Here is a 17,864-nt window from a genome sequence, read left to right on the forward strand (position 1 = left end):
TTGTTGACAAAAGAAAAAAGAGAATGCACTGTTTGAAGTGCCACATTGTCCATTTTATGTCCAGACCAACCAGCTGACGATATCTTCTCACCAAGATCCTACAGTGGGCATAATAATCAATGCATGTTTCCTTAGCAGCTGTAGAGAATCTTGTAACATCCAAGTAAGAGATCTGCAATTCCGTGTATTGCACATAAAAATCTTCTATTTATTCATTAATCCACAGTGCAGCAGTTGATGCATCTCAGCCTAATTGGCTTTGGTCTTGACTAAGGCCGACTAGGCTGAAACCTGTCAACTGCTGCAGATGTAGTTGTGGATTGCTTACTTGGATGATTGTGCATGCAGCTGTGTGACTGTGGGTCTTGTACCCATCTGCTCAGGGGAATTTCTCTTAGTTCTTGGGTTGTAGCACCAGACACAATGGATTATTCAGAGAATCTTGTGACACCTGTCAGAAGCTTCTGCCCGTTTTACTGCGTCTCCTTCTTCCATTGCCTTAGAAGGAACATTTATGTTACCTGAGGTCAACAGTAAGGGCCAAAGTTAGCATAGAGGACATTGTGAGATGGTGGGATTGTGTTCAATGTCAATGGTAGGTACTGTTTATAATATATATAAAAGTGCAGCGCTAAAAAGTTATCATACATATATGAAAAACACAATGATTAAATGTGAATAAAAATAGTCCCAGCATAAGGTGACTTGGAGTAAAAGTGCACACTAACCAGATGTGCACATTAAAAGTGCAATGTAGAGATCATAAGGCTCATGGGGTGATCATCAGAGTAGAAACGGTGTTCTCTTGGTCAGAGAGGATCCCCGGGTGGTGCAGAGCTGGGCAGGAAGAGAGACTCCTTGACAACCAAGAACAGAACGATGATCCGGCTGAAGAAAACGACTCCTCCACTGGGCAAAAAAACGTATCTGGAAAAAGGTTGCTCCCCACGGAGGGTCAAGAAAAAATGCCCATAGTGAAGTATTGCATAAACAATTTATTGTAATAAAAATGACAGTAGCAGAGGGGACGCATCCAGTAAAAAACAAGCAAATACAGACAGGACTAACCGTCCTGTCAGATGTAATAGCCGCCGGAGCTCCACGATGCTCCGACGGCGTGACGTCACGGCGTGCGTAGGCTCCTCCTTACGTGTTACATGCCAAGCACATACTCAGAGAAAGAACCTACTGTTTATAGACTATATAAGGTGGCTACAACATACCCAGTAATACCTGCTAAGAAACTGGCCCCACTGAAAGCTCAGGAATAGGCTTTATATGACCTGTACCCATTCTGCATCATTGCTCACATTCAATATTTTTCTTTGAATTAGCAGGACAGAACCTTCACTGATGTCTTTACCATATCACACAATGTGCCACAAAGGTATGTATTGTTTATATGTACAGGGTCATAGATGAAAGCGCTGTTGTGAAAATGAAAAGCTACAATCCTATGAACAGAGCCTAAAGCTCAAAAGATCGAATTTCCACCAATTCCTGCTGAATCAGCCTATATTTGTTTCATGGGTGGTCCTGTTGGCACAGTCTGGCTTTACAAGTCATTTTTTCAATTGACTTTTGTCGAAGGAACTGGTTGGAAAGTTCTTGGTCATACAGCGACTGCACCAAATCCGATTCAGGCACTATTCAAGTATTCTGACAGCCGTGGGTGCTGGCTATAAGGGTACAATAGACAGCACTGCAGATTCATCCATCCACAATACTGGAGGGATCAAGTGATTCCTCTTGTTACAAGAGAAATCTTAACATGTATGGCCAGCTTTTTTTAGATAACTGTGATCCTGAGCTGTGAGCTCTTGTAATACCAGCAGGGGCAGACTGACAACTCATGGGGCCCCCAGGCAATAGGGAATCATGGGGCCCCTGTGTCCTTGCCCAAACTCAAAAAAAGCCTATGAAAAAGGTACCAGGGGCATCTCATGGGGCCCCCTACTGACCCTGGGTCCTCGGCAGTGCCCGAATTTCCAAATGGTCAGTCCGCCCCTGAATACCATGAAACATTCTGTATCTTATTCATGATATAGAAGGAACATACTACTACTACTAGATTATTTCATTTCTAGTAACTGAATTGCAAGTAAAGGCGATAAAACAGTTTAATGTATTTCCTTTTCCCCCTTTATTTTGTTTTAAAGAACTCAGGCATAAAAAGTTCAATTGATATACTGTATATTATGCCATAGTCACAAACTATAGACATCCAATTGCATGCCCCAAATGCCTTTGCAAACCTAGATTTTACCATGTAAAATAGGGCTGACATCATCACTGTGCAGAAGCCAGAGCTGTAAGTGGGATCCAGCAGGTTATCTCATAATGGGCTACTGCAGAAAACTACAATGGTGTGAAGACCAGTCATCCTGCACAAAGATAGAGAGCAGCAGAATAAAAAATTGTGCCCTTAGGCAGGAGTGGTTCATGCTGGATTACTGCACAGATCTGAAAAAAAGAATACCAAGATTCACATAGGAATGCAAATGGCTCTTGTATTTTGACAATATTTGTTATCCCAGATTTCAGCTTTAAAGCATCGATTAAGTGAGCCTGAAGTTGGATGGTTCAATGGTTAAAACATCCAAAGACCACAGCACCACTCCATACCTGCACCTCTCACCATGTGTGGATAAACAGGGTGCCGGCTCAAAAAAAGCCTGTCTCTGCTTACCATTGAAGGGTATCGATGAATGAAATCTGCACTCCAGTATATGCTCTCCCAGACATTTTATTCAGTCATTGTCAATACAGTTGCATTCATAATGTCCTCACCCAGGAACCTCCACCTCCTTAACGCATTTCACCAAAAACGGCTTGAAACGTGGTAAGGAGGTGGTGGTTCTTAGGTGGGGACATTATGGTGGAAGCCATATTGACAATGGCTAAATAAAATGCTTGGAGGAGCATATAATGGGGTTCGGCTTTCATTCGATACCCTTTGACAGTGGCTCAGTGGATAAAACGTCTGCCTTTTGGTACTGTTTTTTTTTTTTTTAAATCCTGGCAAGGACATTATCTGCATGGAGTTTGCATGTTCTCCATTCCATGGGTTTCTTCCCAAAGATATGCTGGTGGAGTAATTGGCTCCTGTCTAAATTTTCCCTAGTATGGTTGTGTATTAGGGACCTTAGATTAGTAGGCTACTTAAGGGCAGGGGCTGATGTGAATGAATAGTATGTAATGTGCAGTGTACATTTTTCTGTGCTTTATAAAAACCTTGATTAAGTTGAAATGTTGCTGTTACATATTTGTCTTTTCACTTTATAACTCCTCATTCCATGTGTTTTTCTATATTTCAGACCACCAATGCCTTCCGCCAGACCACAGCCTGCCCGTCCTCCTCCACCTCGACCAACAGCATCAACACAAAATTACTGGCAGCCAAATGTCTAAAACCAATCACCGTTAAGCCTTATGCTTGTGTTCTCAGTTTGTGTCAGGAAAGAAGCCACTGTATTATTTTACCAACATTTTACATGGAACAATTAACATTTCCTGGAAACCGGTGCTAGTGCCATTGTACTAATCATATCTGCTGCTGTGCCAACACCACAATGAAGAGAATACAAGGAAGGATCCTAAGCCGGGTTGAAGGAATACTTCTTTATTATGCACTTTTATAAACAGTTTTGTGAATCATTTCTGTGAAAGGCCCTATAGGCTGCAATAATTATATACTGTATATAATATTATATACTTGTCTCAGACCTATTCACTGTGTTAAGCTGCTCCAGGGGTGAAATGATTAAAGGGGATTTCTGGTTTACAGGTGGATTAATCCAATCTCTTCTTGATAAATAAAGGACCAGACTTGGATTAAAGGATAAATTCACCTTTAGTAACATGTTACACCCGTTACACACATGTTATGTCGTTACACACATGTTATTAAATGAGTAGCCCCCACACCTCCCCTCTCCCCTGAGTCCCTGTTGTGACAGCGGATCATCTCCCCACACCCGCTGTCAGTTTTAAAAAACTCGGCTATGCGAAACTCGACCTACCCGACCGCATCATTCATTCACAGAGTTTTGTGAATGGGAGAACTACAACTACCATCAGCCATTGTGGCTGTCGGCTGGTAGTTCTCAATGAGCACTCTAGGCCATTCACTGATTCTTCCAGTCATTCAGTAACTGCCTGCTTGTACAATGTGATTAGAAAAATGGACAAACGTTTGTACAATAAAAATGTTGAATGAAATTCTACTAGTGCATGCCAGCGTTAGGCAGAATGGGACCTAGGAAAGGTAGATGATTACCTAGGTCCCATTCTGCCCTTTGCAACTCAAATGCCTTTTTGAAACATGTGAGCGTAATACTGTACCTGTGCTAATCAGCTGCATCAACATCTATGGGCTGTCACTGAGCTGGTGTGCAGGGAGGCCCTAGATCTACAGTTGTGCTCAAAAGCTTACATATCCTGGCAGAAATTTTGAAATTTTGATATTGAAAATATGACTGATCATGCCAATAAATGCTCTTTTATTGAAGAATGATGATCATATGAAGCCATTTATTATCATATAGTTGTTTGGCTCCTTTTTAAATCATAATGATAACAGAAATCACCCAAATGGCCCGGATCAAAAGTTTACATACCCTGGAATGTTTGACCTTGGTACAGACACACAAGGTGACACACATGGGTTAAAATGCCAATTAAAGGTTAATGTCCCACACCTGTGGCTTTTTAAATTGCTATTAGTGTCAGTGTATAAATAGTCAATGTGTTTGTTAGCTCTTACGTGGAAGCATTGACTGGGCTAGATACTGAGCCATGGGGATCAGAAAAGAACTGTCAAAAGTCCTGCGTAACAAGGTAATGGAACTTTATAAAGATGAAAAAGGACATAAAAAGATGTCCAAAACCTTGAATATGCCAATCAATACTATTAAGAGCATTTTTTGGCATGATCAGTCATATTTTCAATATCAATGCCAAAATGTAACAATTTCTGCCAGGGTGTGTAAACTTTTGAGCACAACTGTATATGCAGCCTCCTAAGGACCTGTGTGGAAGAGCTTCAATTGGTAAATGCAGCGTTTTTGACATCAGTTTGAGAGGCTTCTGAGATCATTGGGAATTCATTGGGGTGGATTTATTAAGGCAAATAGACTGTGCACTTTGAAAAATTCAGTTGCACTCTGTGCAGTTGCTCCAGAGCTTGGTAAATGAGTGTAGTACTAACCCAGTAGGAGTCACTAAGTTTTGGGTCCCCCTATAGTCCTGTACAGCCAGGAAACACGCATTTTCCTCTTCCACGTTTGCAGACTGAGGCAGTAACCAGTCCTTAGGCTTGTTTTGAAGTTTTATGAGGGGAATTGGAACTTGGATGGAGTATGGGATGCCCAAGGACAATGGCAAAAGAGGACAACTCCTTATCAACTATGTACAAGTCTTTACAGCACAAATTCTTCTGGAGAGCTAGCCAGCATCTCCTACAGTAACACCCCAGACCCCAGATGAATCCTCTCCTCATCTAGCTGTACTGTATGAATCTCTGGGCAGGGGATCCAGTACCTGTCACTGCGGTGTGAACAGTCCCGGGTGAAAAGCTAATCCAGTTTCCCACCAGAGTGCCTCTTCCCCTTGCTGGCCCAGGGGGTACAGTTCTATCCACTCCTGTGTTGCCGGTGGGTTGGTGGCTGCTACCAGGCCTTCCAGTTGGGCTGTTCCTTCTCTGTCACACAGGTGGTCCTCTCTCAAGGGGGTGGTGAAGTCCAAAGCTTTCCCACTTCCAAGCTCCACTGCCTGTAGGTGAGCCCCTCTCTATCATGGCCCCCTACCAAGCTCTTCTTTCCAGCCTCACATCTTCTCTATCTTCCACCTGAACTCTCCTCCAACTTTCCTGCTGCTGAGCAGGCTCAGTTACTTTTAAAGGTTGTCCTGACCCCTTGCCAAGCTTCTTGTCAGGGGCTGGCCAAGATCCTCTAAGAGTACAGACCAGCCCTCTTCAGATCCACCCACTGCTTCTAGACCTTTCTCCAAAGTTCTAGAGGAGGGGGAAATTCCAGAGGGCTGGTCTGCAGAGCCTCTCAGCTCTGACCAAATTTTGACCCCTGCTAGCTATCACACCCAGGCTGCTACTCAGCTCTAACAATTGGAGTCTAGCTCCCCCTAGCTAACTAGGTGGGTGCTACATAAGCAAACACTTTGCTGACTTCCATCATCCAATCATATGCAACAAAAATGCTGTTTTTTTTTTTATTCCTTTGCACATGATTGGGCATTCTTTGCAAAGTGAAATCTTACCTCATTTACCAAGCTCTGGAGCAACTGCACTTGCAGAGTGCAACTACCCTTTGCAAAATGCAGAGTCTTTAGTAAATCAACCCCATTGTTGGTTCATTTGACCTGCATCAGCTGCTTTTACACTTCTATAGACTTATAGGGAGACAGACTCTCCTAAAGGAAACTAAAGCCCACTGACACCGGTCCCAACGCTCGGACAGTTCTGTGCTCAGTTGGCTGAGATCGGATATAAAGAAAGTGGGAGCATTGTGGGTCTGCTAGCATAGTCTGGTTTTGGCTCCTTTTAATAAACTCTTCATTCTTGAAGGAAGTGGATCTTACAAAACTTTAAAGAATAGGTTCACCTTTTATAACATGTTACGCTACATCTGTATTCAGAGTGTAATATGTTACTGTTGCAGCAGCCCCCGCACCCCCTGATCGTCCATTGTGACAGCGAGCGGGGGATCTTCTGCTCGCACTCGCTGTCACAATTTTACAAAACGCAGCCACATGGGGCTCCACCCACCTTGCCACATCATTCATTCAAAGAGTTCTGTGAATGGGAGAAGTACCAACAGCTTTTGCAGCTCTCAAACTACAAGGGTGCTGTTGAGCTTCTAGGTAGTTCATTGATGCTTCCTGTCATTGTGTAACTGCCTGCCCGTGCGAGGTCTGAGCAGACTGCTTACACTAACAGTCTGCAACAGCCCTGCATTTGCAGGCTCCTAGCAAAAAAAATACTAAATGCACCTTTTCTTTTTACCTGCAAAAAGATGTGCATTTATTTATTTATACAAAGGTGAACTTATCCTTTAATTTATCATTTCATTTCAAGTTCAGACTTTTGCTAGTGGTGCTTGCTGGTGCCCCATAGAGATTAGATCATCTCATTTGGTGGGAAAATGTATTCTGCTACATGTCTTTGCTAAAAAAAAAATCCCAATACGTGTAAATGAATTGGTTTACATGAAAGTTATAGTGTCTACAAATGGCGGTATATATACTGTTTTTTTTTTTTTACTTATTTTTACTAGTAATGGCAGCGATCAGTGACTTATAGCAGGACTGCGGCAGGCATTCTGACAGTGGGGGGGAACTGACTTGGTGTCACTGACATCCCCAGTGACACCAATAAAGTGATCAGTGTTAAGAAAAAAGCACTGACACTGTATTAATGGTACGGGGCAGGAAGGGGTTAACATGAGGGGCTATCAAAATGTTAACTGTGTGCTGTTTTACTTGTTTCTGTGTCCGTGTGCTTCACTGTAAGAACTTTGCTTTGCATGACTGTGCTGTGCACAGCCATCCAAAGCAGTGTGCATGAGCTGACAGGCAGGAGAACAGTTTTGTTTACAAACAGTTCTCCTCCCCGTCGGAGATGCTCGGCAATCACCAGGCGCCGGCAAGTAATCATCAGCTAGGACCCAGTGATTGACAGCTGCGGCCACGAATTGCAGCACAGGTAGGCTCCTCGTCTGCACCCCTACCCGGAAATGCAAATTCACGTATCTGTACTGTACGTGTTTTTCGCATACGTCCTGCCCTATAGCAGTATTTCTGCTATAGGGCGGTTGGGAAGCGATTAAAGGATAAATTCACCGTATTCACCCACAGTAGATGGCTTGTAGTTCTCAATGAACTGTGAAAGTACTGATGAACACTCTTGTAGTTCATTGACACTTCCTACAGCTTTCAAACAGAAATCCGTACAGAGGTATGGGAGGAAACCTGTAGACAGTTTCTGAAGAAGCTTGATATTGCACCCACAATCTGCTGATCGCAGGTGCAATGCTCTGCAGACTTTTGAAAGAAAATAATAAATGCACTTTTTTTACCTGCAAAAATATGTGCATTTGTAATTTTTGTTTTTAATGTGAGTTTAGCCTTTAACATACAGCATATATATGTGCATATATGTACATGACATAAAGTGGACATAGTCACAATCAATGCTGATGATTATGCATTAGCAAGTGTGAGGTGCAGAACAACCTAACCATATACAAGGGGACATACATGATTAAATATAGAATTACCGATTATTTTCTCTAAAGTAATTTCATAATTACAGTATAATGTTAATTTTTATATATATATATATATGTTTCTGTTCCTATTTCTAAAATGTAATAAATAAATATTTTTAAATTAAAATGACTGGCCATTAAGATGATTAAAAATGTGGATGATGCCGAACATAATAAGTGCACAATAATGGAGACTCAGGGGCCAGTTCACTATAGGAGGTAATAAGAGTCAATTCATCATAGTGAAATATCAAATGTGAAGCAACTTCAGCAACAAAAATGATAAATCAATAAGCCCTGGTGCACACCAGGTGCGGCTTTGAAGTCATGCTACTCCAGTGTGAATTCAAAGTCACTGATCAGTGTGGCTTCATATGTGGCTTGCCGACATCTGTCCGATTTTATACACAGATGTCAATGCAAGTCGCACATGAAATCGCACATAAATAGTGCAGGAACCTTTTTCCAAGTCGCACCGATTTGAACAGAGCCATAGTAGTAAATAGAGTGAAACTTGTCATGCGACTTTGATCTGTCAAGTCGTACCTGGTGTGAACGGGGACTAAAGTCAATTCACTAAAGAACACACATTTGTTATTTATCACCTGCCAATAGGCAGCCAGTATTTTAGCAATGTACAAAGTAACAAAGGGGGGAACTCTGCACTGGCCAGTAAGTGAAAAGTATACAATGTATCCATGTGAAAATGTTCCTGAGCTTCAGGAATGAAAATAAAATCATAACATTTTACCAGAGGGAGATCGTTTTGTGAATGAACGCACGCTAGAATGTTTCATAGTTTAATATTTCTGCATGCATTTAATTACACAACTATCTTCCGCTGGTGCTGTTAGCATGAAAAAAAACTATTCTGAAAAAATGGCAAAAATAATTCTAAATGTAAGTGAAAAATATCGCAAAACATAAATCTTTATTACCTGCAGATGAACAGCTTCCTCTAATATATGCCTACTCACTTCTAATTTTGAAAAATTGGGTGACAATGCAACATTTGAATCAAGATCTTATACATCAACTCATCACTTACACTTCTTTGTATGTGTAAATTACCGTGTGATGTACATGACAGGGAGTATATTTTTTTTTTCTTTTTGTCCATTGACTATACTATGTGCAAGTGCATTTGATAACCTTTTTTTGCTCTTACTGATGAAAAAGACTCCCTCATGATGTACAATGCATCCAGAAAGTATTCACAGCACTTAACTTTTGCCACATTTTATGTGACAGCCTTATTCCAAAATGGATTACATTAATTTTTTTCCTCAACATTCTAGAAACAATACCCCATAATGACAACATGACAGAAGTTTGTTTTTAAATATTTGCAATTTATGAAAAATAAAAATGTATTAACAAATAAAAAACAAACAAAACCACATTGAGCTCTGGTGCATCCTGTTTCCACTGATCATCCTTGAGATGTTTCCACAACTTGATTGTCGTCCACCTGTGGGAAATTCAGTTGATGATTAGGACATGATTAGGAAAGGCATAAACCTGTCTCTATAAGGTCCCACAGTTAACAGTGCATGTCAGAGAGCAAACCAAGCCATGAAGTCCAAGGAATTGTCTGTAGACCTCCAGGACAGGATTGTATCAAGGCACAGATCTGGGGAAGGGTACCGAAAAATGTCTGCAGCATTGGAGGTCCCAATGAGCACAGTGGCCTCCATCATCTGTAAATGGAAGAAGTTTAGAACCACCAGAAATCCTCCTAGAGCGGGCCGTCAGGCCAAAATGGGCGATTGCGGGAGAAGTGCCTTAGCCAGGGAGGTAACCAAGCACCCAATGGTCACTCTGAAAGAGTTACAGCATTTCTCTGTGGAAAGAGGAGAACCTTCCAAAAGAACAACCATCTCTGCAGCACTCCACCAATCAGGCCTGTATGGTAGAGTGGCCAGACGGAAGCCACTCCACAGTAAAAGGCAAATGGCAGCCCACCTGGAGTCTGCCAAAAGGCACCTGAGGGACTCTCAGACCATGAGAAATAAAACTCTCTGGTCTGATGAAACAAAGATTGAATTCTTTGGCCTGAATGCCAATCGTCATGTCTGGAGGAAACCTGGCACTGCTCACCACCTGGCCAATACCATCCCTACAGGGAAGAATGATGGTAGCAGCATTATGCAGTGGGGATGTTTTTCAGCGGCAGGAACTGGGAGACTTGTCAGGATTGAAGGAATGATGAATGCAGCAATGTACAGAGACATCCTTGATGAAAACCTGTTCCAGAGCACTCTGGACCTTAGACTGGGGTGACGGTTCATCTTTCAACAGGATAACAACCCTAAGCACACAGCCCACATAACAAAGGAGTGACTATGTGAATGTCCTGGAGTGGCCCAGCCAGAGCACAGACTTGAACCCGATTGAACATCTCTGGAGAGATCTGAAAATGGCTGTGCACCGACGCTCCCCATCCAGCCTGATGGAGCTTAAGAGGTACTGCAAAGAAGAATTGGAGAAATTGCCCAAACATAGGTGTGCCAAGCTTGTAGCATCATACTCAAAATGACTTGAGGCTGTAATTGGTGCTAAAGGTGCTTCAACAAAGTATTGAGCAAAGGCTGTGAATGAATACTTGTGTACATGTGTTTTTTTTATTAAATTGCAAAGATTTCAAAATGAACTTTTTTCATTTTGTCATTATGGGGTATTGTTTGTAGAATGTTGAGGGAAAAAAATGAATTTAATCCATTTTGGAATAAGGCTGTAACATAACAAAATGTGGCAAAAGTTAAGCGCTGTGAATACTTTCTGGATGCACTGTATGTGATGCCGCACATTCTTAAATAAGGAATGTTAAAAAAAATATTTAATGCATTCGGTAAATAATGCATGTTTTTTAGTGAATTCACTACATTACCGCACAAGTTAATTTAACTAAAAAATTCATGCAGTATTTCTCTCTTTGTAAATTGACTCCCTTGCCACTTCGCCTTGCCTGGGATAGGTAAAATGTCTTTGTAAAGTCTAATAAAACCATGTATACATTTAAAGTATAATTAGAGACACAATTTTTTTTTTTGTTTTGCATAGAATGTAGGATTCGAACACTTCTCAGTTCTAATTGCTGTCTGTGCCCACATTAGGGAGATTCACTCTCTTTATTTATCCTGTTTACCATTATCATTGAAAGTAAAAAAAAATCCCAAATTTTGGGTTGTCCCCAGAAAAGTATTCGAGGGGAAATCTTCCAAATGGGACTTTGTAGGGATTTCCTTTCACTTCCTGTTTGGCTATGGGACAGGAAGTGAAGGGAAATTTTCCCAATGAGATACAGATGGCTAAAAAAAATCTTATAGGGGTTATACCCTCTCTTACTCTATCCAAAATTTAAAAAAAGGTTTGCCCATAGTTCTACTTAAAGCAATACTAAAGGTTCATTTTTTTTTGTAAAATAACAAACATGTTTATACTTACCTGCTATGTGCAGTGGTTTTGCACAGAGCAGTCTGGATCCTCCTCTTCTCAGGTGCCCCGCAGGCTCTCCTGGCCCCTTCCTCCTGTTGGGGGCCCCTACAGCAAGCAGCTTCCTATGGGGGCACCCACTGCTCCGTGTCTCCATTCACACACGGAACCACAGCTTGGCCCCACACCTTTTCTTCTCATTGGCTGACTGGGTGTGATTTACAGCCAATGGCTCCAACTTGCTGTCTTAGCCAATGAGGAGGTAGAGACCCGGGACAGCCAAGGCTGTCATGCACATCGCTGGATCTCCATGGGGCTCAGGTAAGTATTGAGGGGGCTAGAGGAGCTACTGTACACAGAAGGTTGTGTGATTTTACTGCTAAACAAGGTTTGCAAAGTAACAGACCTACTGACAGGATCAATGAGTAATGAAGCCATGTAGAAAAAGAAACTGCTGTGTAATAATGACAGACTGCATTTATATATATACTATATTACCAAAAGTATTGGGATGCCTGCCTTTACACGTACATGAACTTTAATGGCATCCTAGTCTTAGTCCATCGGGTTCAATATTGATTTGGCCCACCCTTTGCAGCTTCAAAAGCTTCAACTCTTCTGGGAAGGCCATCCACAAGGTTTAGGAGTGTGTCTATGGGAATGTTTGACCATTCTTCCAGAAGCGCATTTGTGAGGTCAGGCAATGATGTCGGAGAAGAAGGCCTGGCTGGCAGTCTCCACTCTAATTCATCCCTAAGGTGTTCCATCGGGTTGAGGTCAGGACTCCATCGGGTTGAGGTGCAGGCCAGTCAAGTTCCTCCACCCCAAACTCGCTCATCCATGTCTGTATGGGCCTTGCTTTGTGCACTGTTGTATAGGAGAAAAAACCCTCCCTGAGTGGGACTTTATAGGCAACACAAGAGTGTATGAAAGTTACATAATTCTTTATTGGACATAGATGAGTAAAAGCCATGGCTTTCACTCATCTATGTCCAATAAAGAATGATGTAGCTTTTATATACTCTGGTGTTGCCTATAAAGTCCCACTCAGGGAGGGTTGTTTTCTCCTATACAATTTATCACTTTAGGGATGTTTGTTATCCAATAGATATACCTCAGGTTCACCTCTCGTATATTGCTTTGTGCACTGGTGCGCAGTCATGTTGGAACAGGAAAGGGCCATCCCCAAACTGTTCCCACAAAGTTGGGAGCATGAAATTGTCCAAAATGTCTTGGTATGCTGACGCCTTAAGACTTCCCTTCACTGGAACTAAGGGGCCAAGCCCAACCCATGAAAAACAACCCCACACCATAATCCCCCCTCCACCAAACTTTACACTTGGCACAATGAAGCCAGACAAGTACCGTTTTCCTGGCAACTGCCAAACCCAGACACGTGCACCGGATAGCCAAAGAAGTGTGATTTGTCACTCCAGAGAACACATTTTCACTACTCTAGAGTCCAGTGGCAGCATGTTTTACACCACTGCATCTGACGCTTTGCATTGCAATATATATATATACTGTATACACACACACACACACACAATGACCCTAAAAATGCTGTCAGAGCTACAATTGAATGGTTTAGATCAAAGCATAGTCATGTGTTAGAGTGGCCCAGTCAAAGTCCAGACCTAAATGCAATAGAATCTGTGGCAAGACTTAAAAATTACTGTTCACAGACATTCTCCATCCAATCTGACAGAGCTTGAGCAATATAAGAAGAATGGGCAAAAATGTATTTCTCTAGATGTGCAAAGCTGGTAGAGACATCCCCAAAAAGACTTTCAGCTGTAATCTCAATGTAGAATAGGGTAATAATATTACTTTAGGCAAAATGGTAGTGTGACAAGAACACCCCTACCTGGAAAAAGAAGGTTATTTGGTGATCCACGCGGAGTAATATGAATTCAAAAATATTCCAAACAATTCTTTATTTGATCACATAGATCACATTATTTTTTTGTTAAAAGGTGAACTTATCCTTTTCAAAGCCCCGATAAAACAACTTATCTATCTAAGACTACAAGTCCACCAGGTGACAGTGCTGCTGTGCCAAAAGTAATCGAAAACCCCAAAATACTACCCCCTTAAACAAAAGCTCACTTTTTTGAAGAAAAATATTGGGGGAAAAAAGGAGTTTGCTATCAGGGAAGTGCAATTCATATTGCCCGACACCCGGTACATGTAGTTCCGGGCGCCGGGCAGGCCTTTAGCCCTGCTGTGGGCAAGCAGCAGGGCTCATCTGTCAGGTGGAAGCATTCACTGACAGATTTGAGGCCAGGAAAGAATGTAATGCAGTGCGATGTGGGAGCCATTGGAGGTAGTATGGACAAGCAAGCTGCTTGCTCTGGGGGCACTCGGCAGGGGGGAGGAACCTGAAGCACCACTAGTGGTATGGGGACATTTCTTGCCATACACTGTGTTTCCCCTTCCATGCAAAGCCTCCCTAGCAGGGAGCTGTGACACCGCCGTTCCTTCCCGCCTCGTGGGCGCTGCACCCAGTGAAGTGAAGTGTAGTGACGTCAATACGCTCGGCGTCTTCACTGGGTGCGGCGCCCACGAGGCGGGAAGGAACGGCGGTGTCACAGCTCCCTGCTAGGAAGGCCCTTGACCCTCTGAAAACTACCATAAGGCTATTGCTGCAGCGGCTCGCAAACGGCTATCTTTCAGGGAAATTTATCTTCCACCGGTGGCAAGTTAACTTAGCTTACGGCTGTTGAGATTGATAGAGCTTTTATGGTGTTAACAAGGGCATGCTATTTGGGCCTAAATTACCCTGTATATTCGGGGAATCTTTGCAAATCCTCTTTGGAGGACGATCTACATATATATACATATATACGCTATCCTATCTAGGGGTTGTGCTGTGACATAGCCATATCCTCATGAAACCGCAATAACCTTCTCATTTTGAGCAATTTTTGGAAACCCTTTATTGGGTATAAAAATTCAGGTTTGCAAAGCCTGCTATATGCTATATACACAGTATATGGAATAATAATCTTCTCATTTTGAGCAATTTTTGGAAACCCTTTATTGGGTATCAGAATTCAGGCCCGTATAGCCTGTTATATGCTATATACACAGTATATGTGTTTGGAATCTACAGTATTGTGACTACCTGGCTCCTCACCCCCATATGCATCTTGGAAAAGCATCAAGGACCTGATCCTATTTCAAGTCGACAGATGTCTTCTTGATCTCCATTGATGGTAATATACCCACTCTGTGTGTGTTTTATTTTCAGGGTGACCTGATGCCCATGATTTTTACATTTTTCACTATTTTTCTACATATATCCTCAGAATCATTTGGTACTGTGGACTTTATTTTATTTGGGGTGGCTATCCAGGAAGTCCCTACACTTGAGAAGCTGGCCTGTCAACCTCACCTTTGAGAAGGTAATAGTAGTATCCACTGACCATTGTAGAGGGAGGCCTGGTGAATATTGGATGTGATATGGTTTTTTGGTTTTCATATTTCCATATATATACTATATATTTTTGTATTCCAGCTTTTTTCACATCAGGAGATACCTGACATACATTGGGAACACATTTGCTGCATACATGGTTTACTCGAATACAAGCCGAAAACCCTTGGAAACCCAGGATAACTTTATCACCACTTTATAACTCTGCCTTGTGGTACTCTATTTGTTAAGATGACCCTAAACTGAAGACGCCTAGTGCTTTTTAACATGATTTTATTTTTTTCATATGTACACTATGCTCATGTTTAACCTCCTTATGATCTATGTGATCAAATAAAGAATTGTTTGGAATATTTTTGAATTCATATTACTCCGCGTGGATCACCAAATAACCTTCTTTTTCCAGGTAGGGGTGTTCTTGTCACACTACCATTTTGCTTAGTATGTACCTTATGGGTTTATGGATCCACACTTATACCAGTGAGTCGGAGATAAGTTAATGACACTAGTTATACGTGTCATTATTGGGTGGCTTGTTTATGCTTTATTGTTGTAATATTACTTTAGCCCTGCCTTTAGTAGAACTGCACATACAGTATACTGAAAATCCCAACTTCTGCAGTATAGCGTAAGGCTGGATCTCTGAAAGGAAGCTGTGTAGTCATACATACAAGTCATTATAAGTACATTTATATATCTCACTCTGGGAGGAAAGAACCATAACATATTCAGTAGAGTATGTTTGGTGAGCACAAAATACTTATCAGGTCCAAATACTATTAGGCACTATACTGTAGATACAAAAAACAAAAATCTGGACAGTACAACTCAGTTTGCACCAAATCAATGGACTAGCCTGGAAGTGCAATCAGGAGAGCCAGAAACCTGCAGAGCACCAAGGTGGAAATTCATTTGGAACAATTTAAAAGCTAAGTTCATCTTTAAAAAATAATTGCATGTTTTTGCAGTAAATAATGTGCATTTATTATTTATTTCTTTTCACAGGAACCTGCAAAGCATTGCAACTATGATCAGTTTAATTGGAATGGTACAAGGTTGGGTTCCCAAAAACTCTTCATCCAGCTCTCTGCCCATACAGCTGTATAGGCTTTCAGTTAAAATTACCATAATTGGAATTTGGCATTAAAGTGGTTGTAAAGCTTCAGGGTTTTTTTTATTATTAAAATAACAAACATGTTATACTTACCTGCTACTTACCAGTTGTTTGCACAGAGAAAATATGATCCTCCTCTTCTGTCCCCCAACCCTCCCCCAATTTGCATGAAAGGGGAAACACAGTGTATGAGAAGAAATGTTGTCCCCATACCACTAGCAGCGCTTCTGGTTCCTCCCCTCTGCCGAGTGCCCCCCGAGCAAGCATCTTGCTTCGGGGGCACTTGTCCATACTACTGTATCTGAGGGAATGAAACATTTGGAAACAAGGGACCCTTTCTTCCTCTCCAAACAGGGATAAGAGCCTACTGGTGTGCTGAAAGCACGAACTACCATCCCCTGCTTTGCATGGAAGGGGAAACACAGTGTATGGCAAGAAATGTCCCCATACCACTAGTGGTGCTTCAGGTTCCTCCCCCCTGCCGAGTGCCCCCAGAGCAAGCAGCTTGCTTGTCCATACTACCTCCAATGGCTCCCACATCGCACTGCATTACATTCTTTCCTGGCCTCAAATCTGTCAGTGAATGCTTCCACCTGACAGATGAGCCCTGCTGCTTGCCCACAGCAGGGCTAAAGGCCTGCCCGGCGCCCGGAACTACATGTACCGGGTGTCGGGCAATATGAATTGCACTTCCCTGATAGCAAACTCCTTTTTTCCCCCAATATTTTTCTTCAAAAAAGTGAGCTTTTGTTTAAGGGGGTAGTATTTTGGGGTTTTCGATTACTTTTGGCACAGCAGCACTGTCACCTGGTGGACTTGTAGTCTTAGATAGATAAGTTGTTTTATCGGGGCTTTGAAAAGGATAAGTTCACCTTTTAACAAAAAAATAATAAATGCACATTTTTTTGCAGGTAAAAAACTACAAGCTGACAGCCACAGAGGGCTGTTGGAACTTGTAGTTTTCCTATTTAGATAATACTGTGAATGAGTAAGTAACATGGCCAGGCTTGCGGAGCTAGCGGGGAGAAGATCCCTGCTATCTGTCACAACGGGGGAATCAGCGGGAGAGAGTCGATCCTTTCATAACATGTTACACCCTGAATATGGTTGTAACAAAGCCTCCAACTGCTACTTTTGCGAGACAGCTTGGCTTGTAAGAGAAAATGAAAAACCAATGGATCTATTGACAGGATCAGCAGGTAGCAAAACCATTGAAATGAGCAGTGCTGCTGGGCTAATGCTAGTAAAAGACTGTAGGCTTCTGGATTCAGATATGAACGAAGGATCTCTGTTGTGTCTGGCAGTAGCTCTTCTTACTGTGCCACATGAGATGTTGGGCAGCTACCTGCCATAGACAACTTTACTTTCTCTCGTTTCTGGTGAACTTTGAAGTCCTTGCTCTTCCCATGAACTTCCTAATTAAGCCATGTCTTTGCACTTCCAGTTTGCCAGATCATTGTATTCTTCTCCAGCCAATAGATCTTGCTCCTTGCGCTCCTGCTGTTGTCCATATCTTCACTACCATTTGTTCCCACTTGGATTGTTTACCAACTACACTTCTGTTTAATCCCTACCTGCTACATTTGCTGCCGGA

At 42.1% G+C, this 17,864-nt stretch overlaps 1 protein-coding gene across 2 annotated transcripts in view; it reads left to right on the top strand.

Moving 5' to 3' along the window:
- Positions 1–4,221, top strand: part of LOC149474202 (disintegrin and metalloproteinase domain-containing protein 9-like) — an 81,052-nt gene extending 76,831 nt beyond the window's left edge. Inside the window, exons 21-22 of one of the 2 annotated variants that reach the window (XM_089668861.1) lie at positions 1,335–1,387; positions 3,318–4,221. In XM_089668861.1, coding sequence (XP_089524987.1) covers positions 1,335–1,387; positions 3,318–3,411 — 147 coding nt within the window. In that variant the 3' untranslated portion in view covers positions 3,412–4,221. The remainder of the gene's footprint in view (positions 1–1,334; positions 1,388–3,317) is intronic. The other variant, XM_089668870.1, reaches the window with a different exon arrangement.
- The last annotated feature ends 13,643 nt before the right edge of the window (positions 4,222–17,864 follow it).

This window comes from Staurois parvus, unplaced genomic scaffold (genome assembly GCF_062004578.1).
Source record: "Staurois parvus isolate SC_StPar_1 unplaced genomic scaffold, SC_StPar_1.0 ptg000009l, whole genome shotgun sequence".
NCBI classification, from domain to species: Eukaryota; Metazoa; Chordata; class Amphibia; order Anura; family Ranidae; genus Staurois; species Staurois parvus.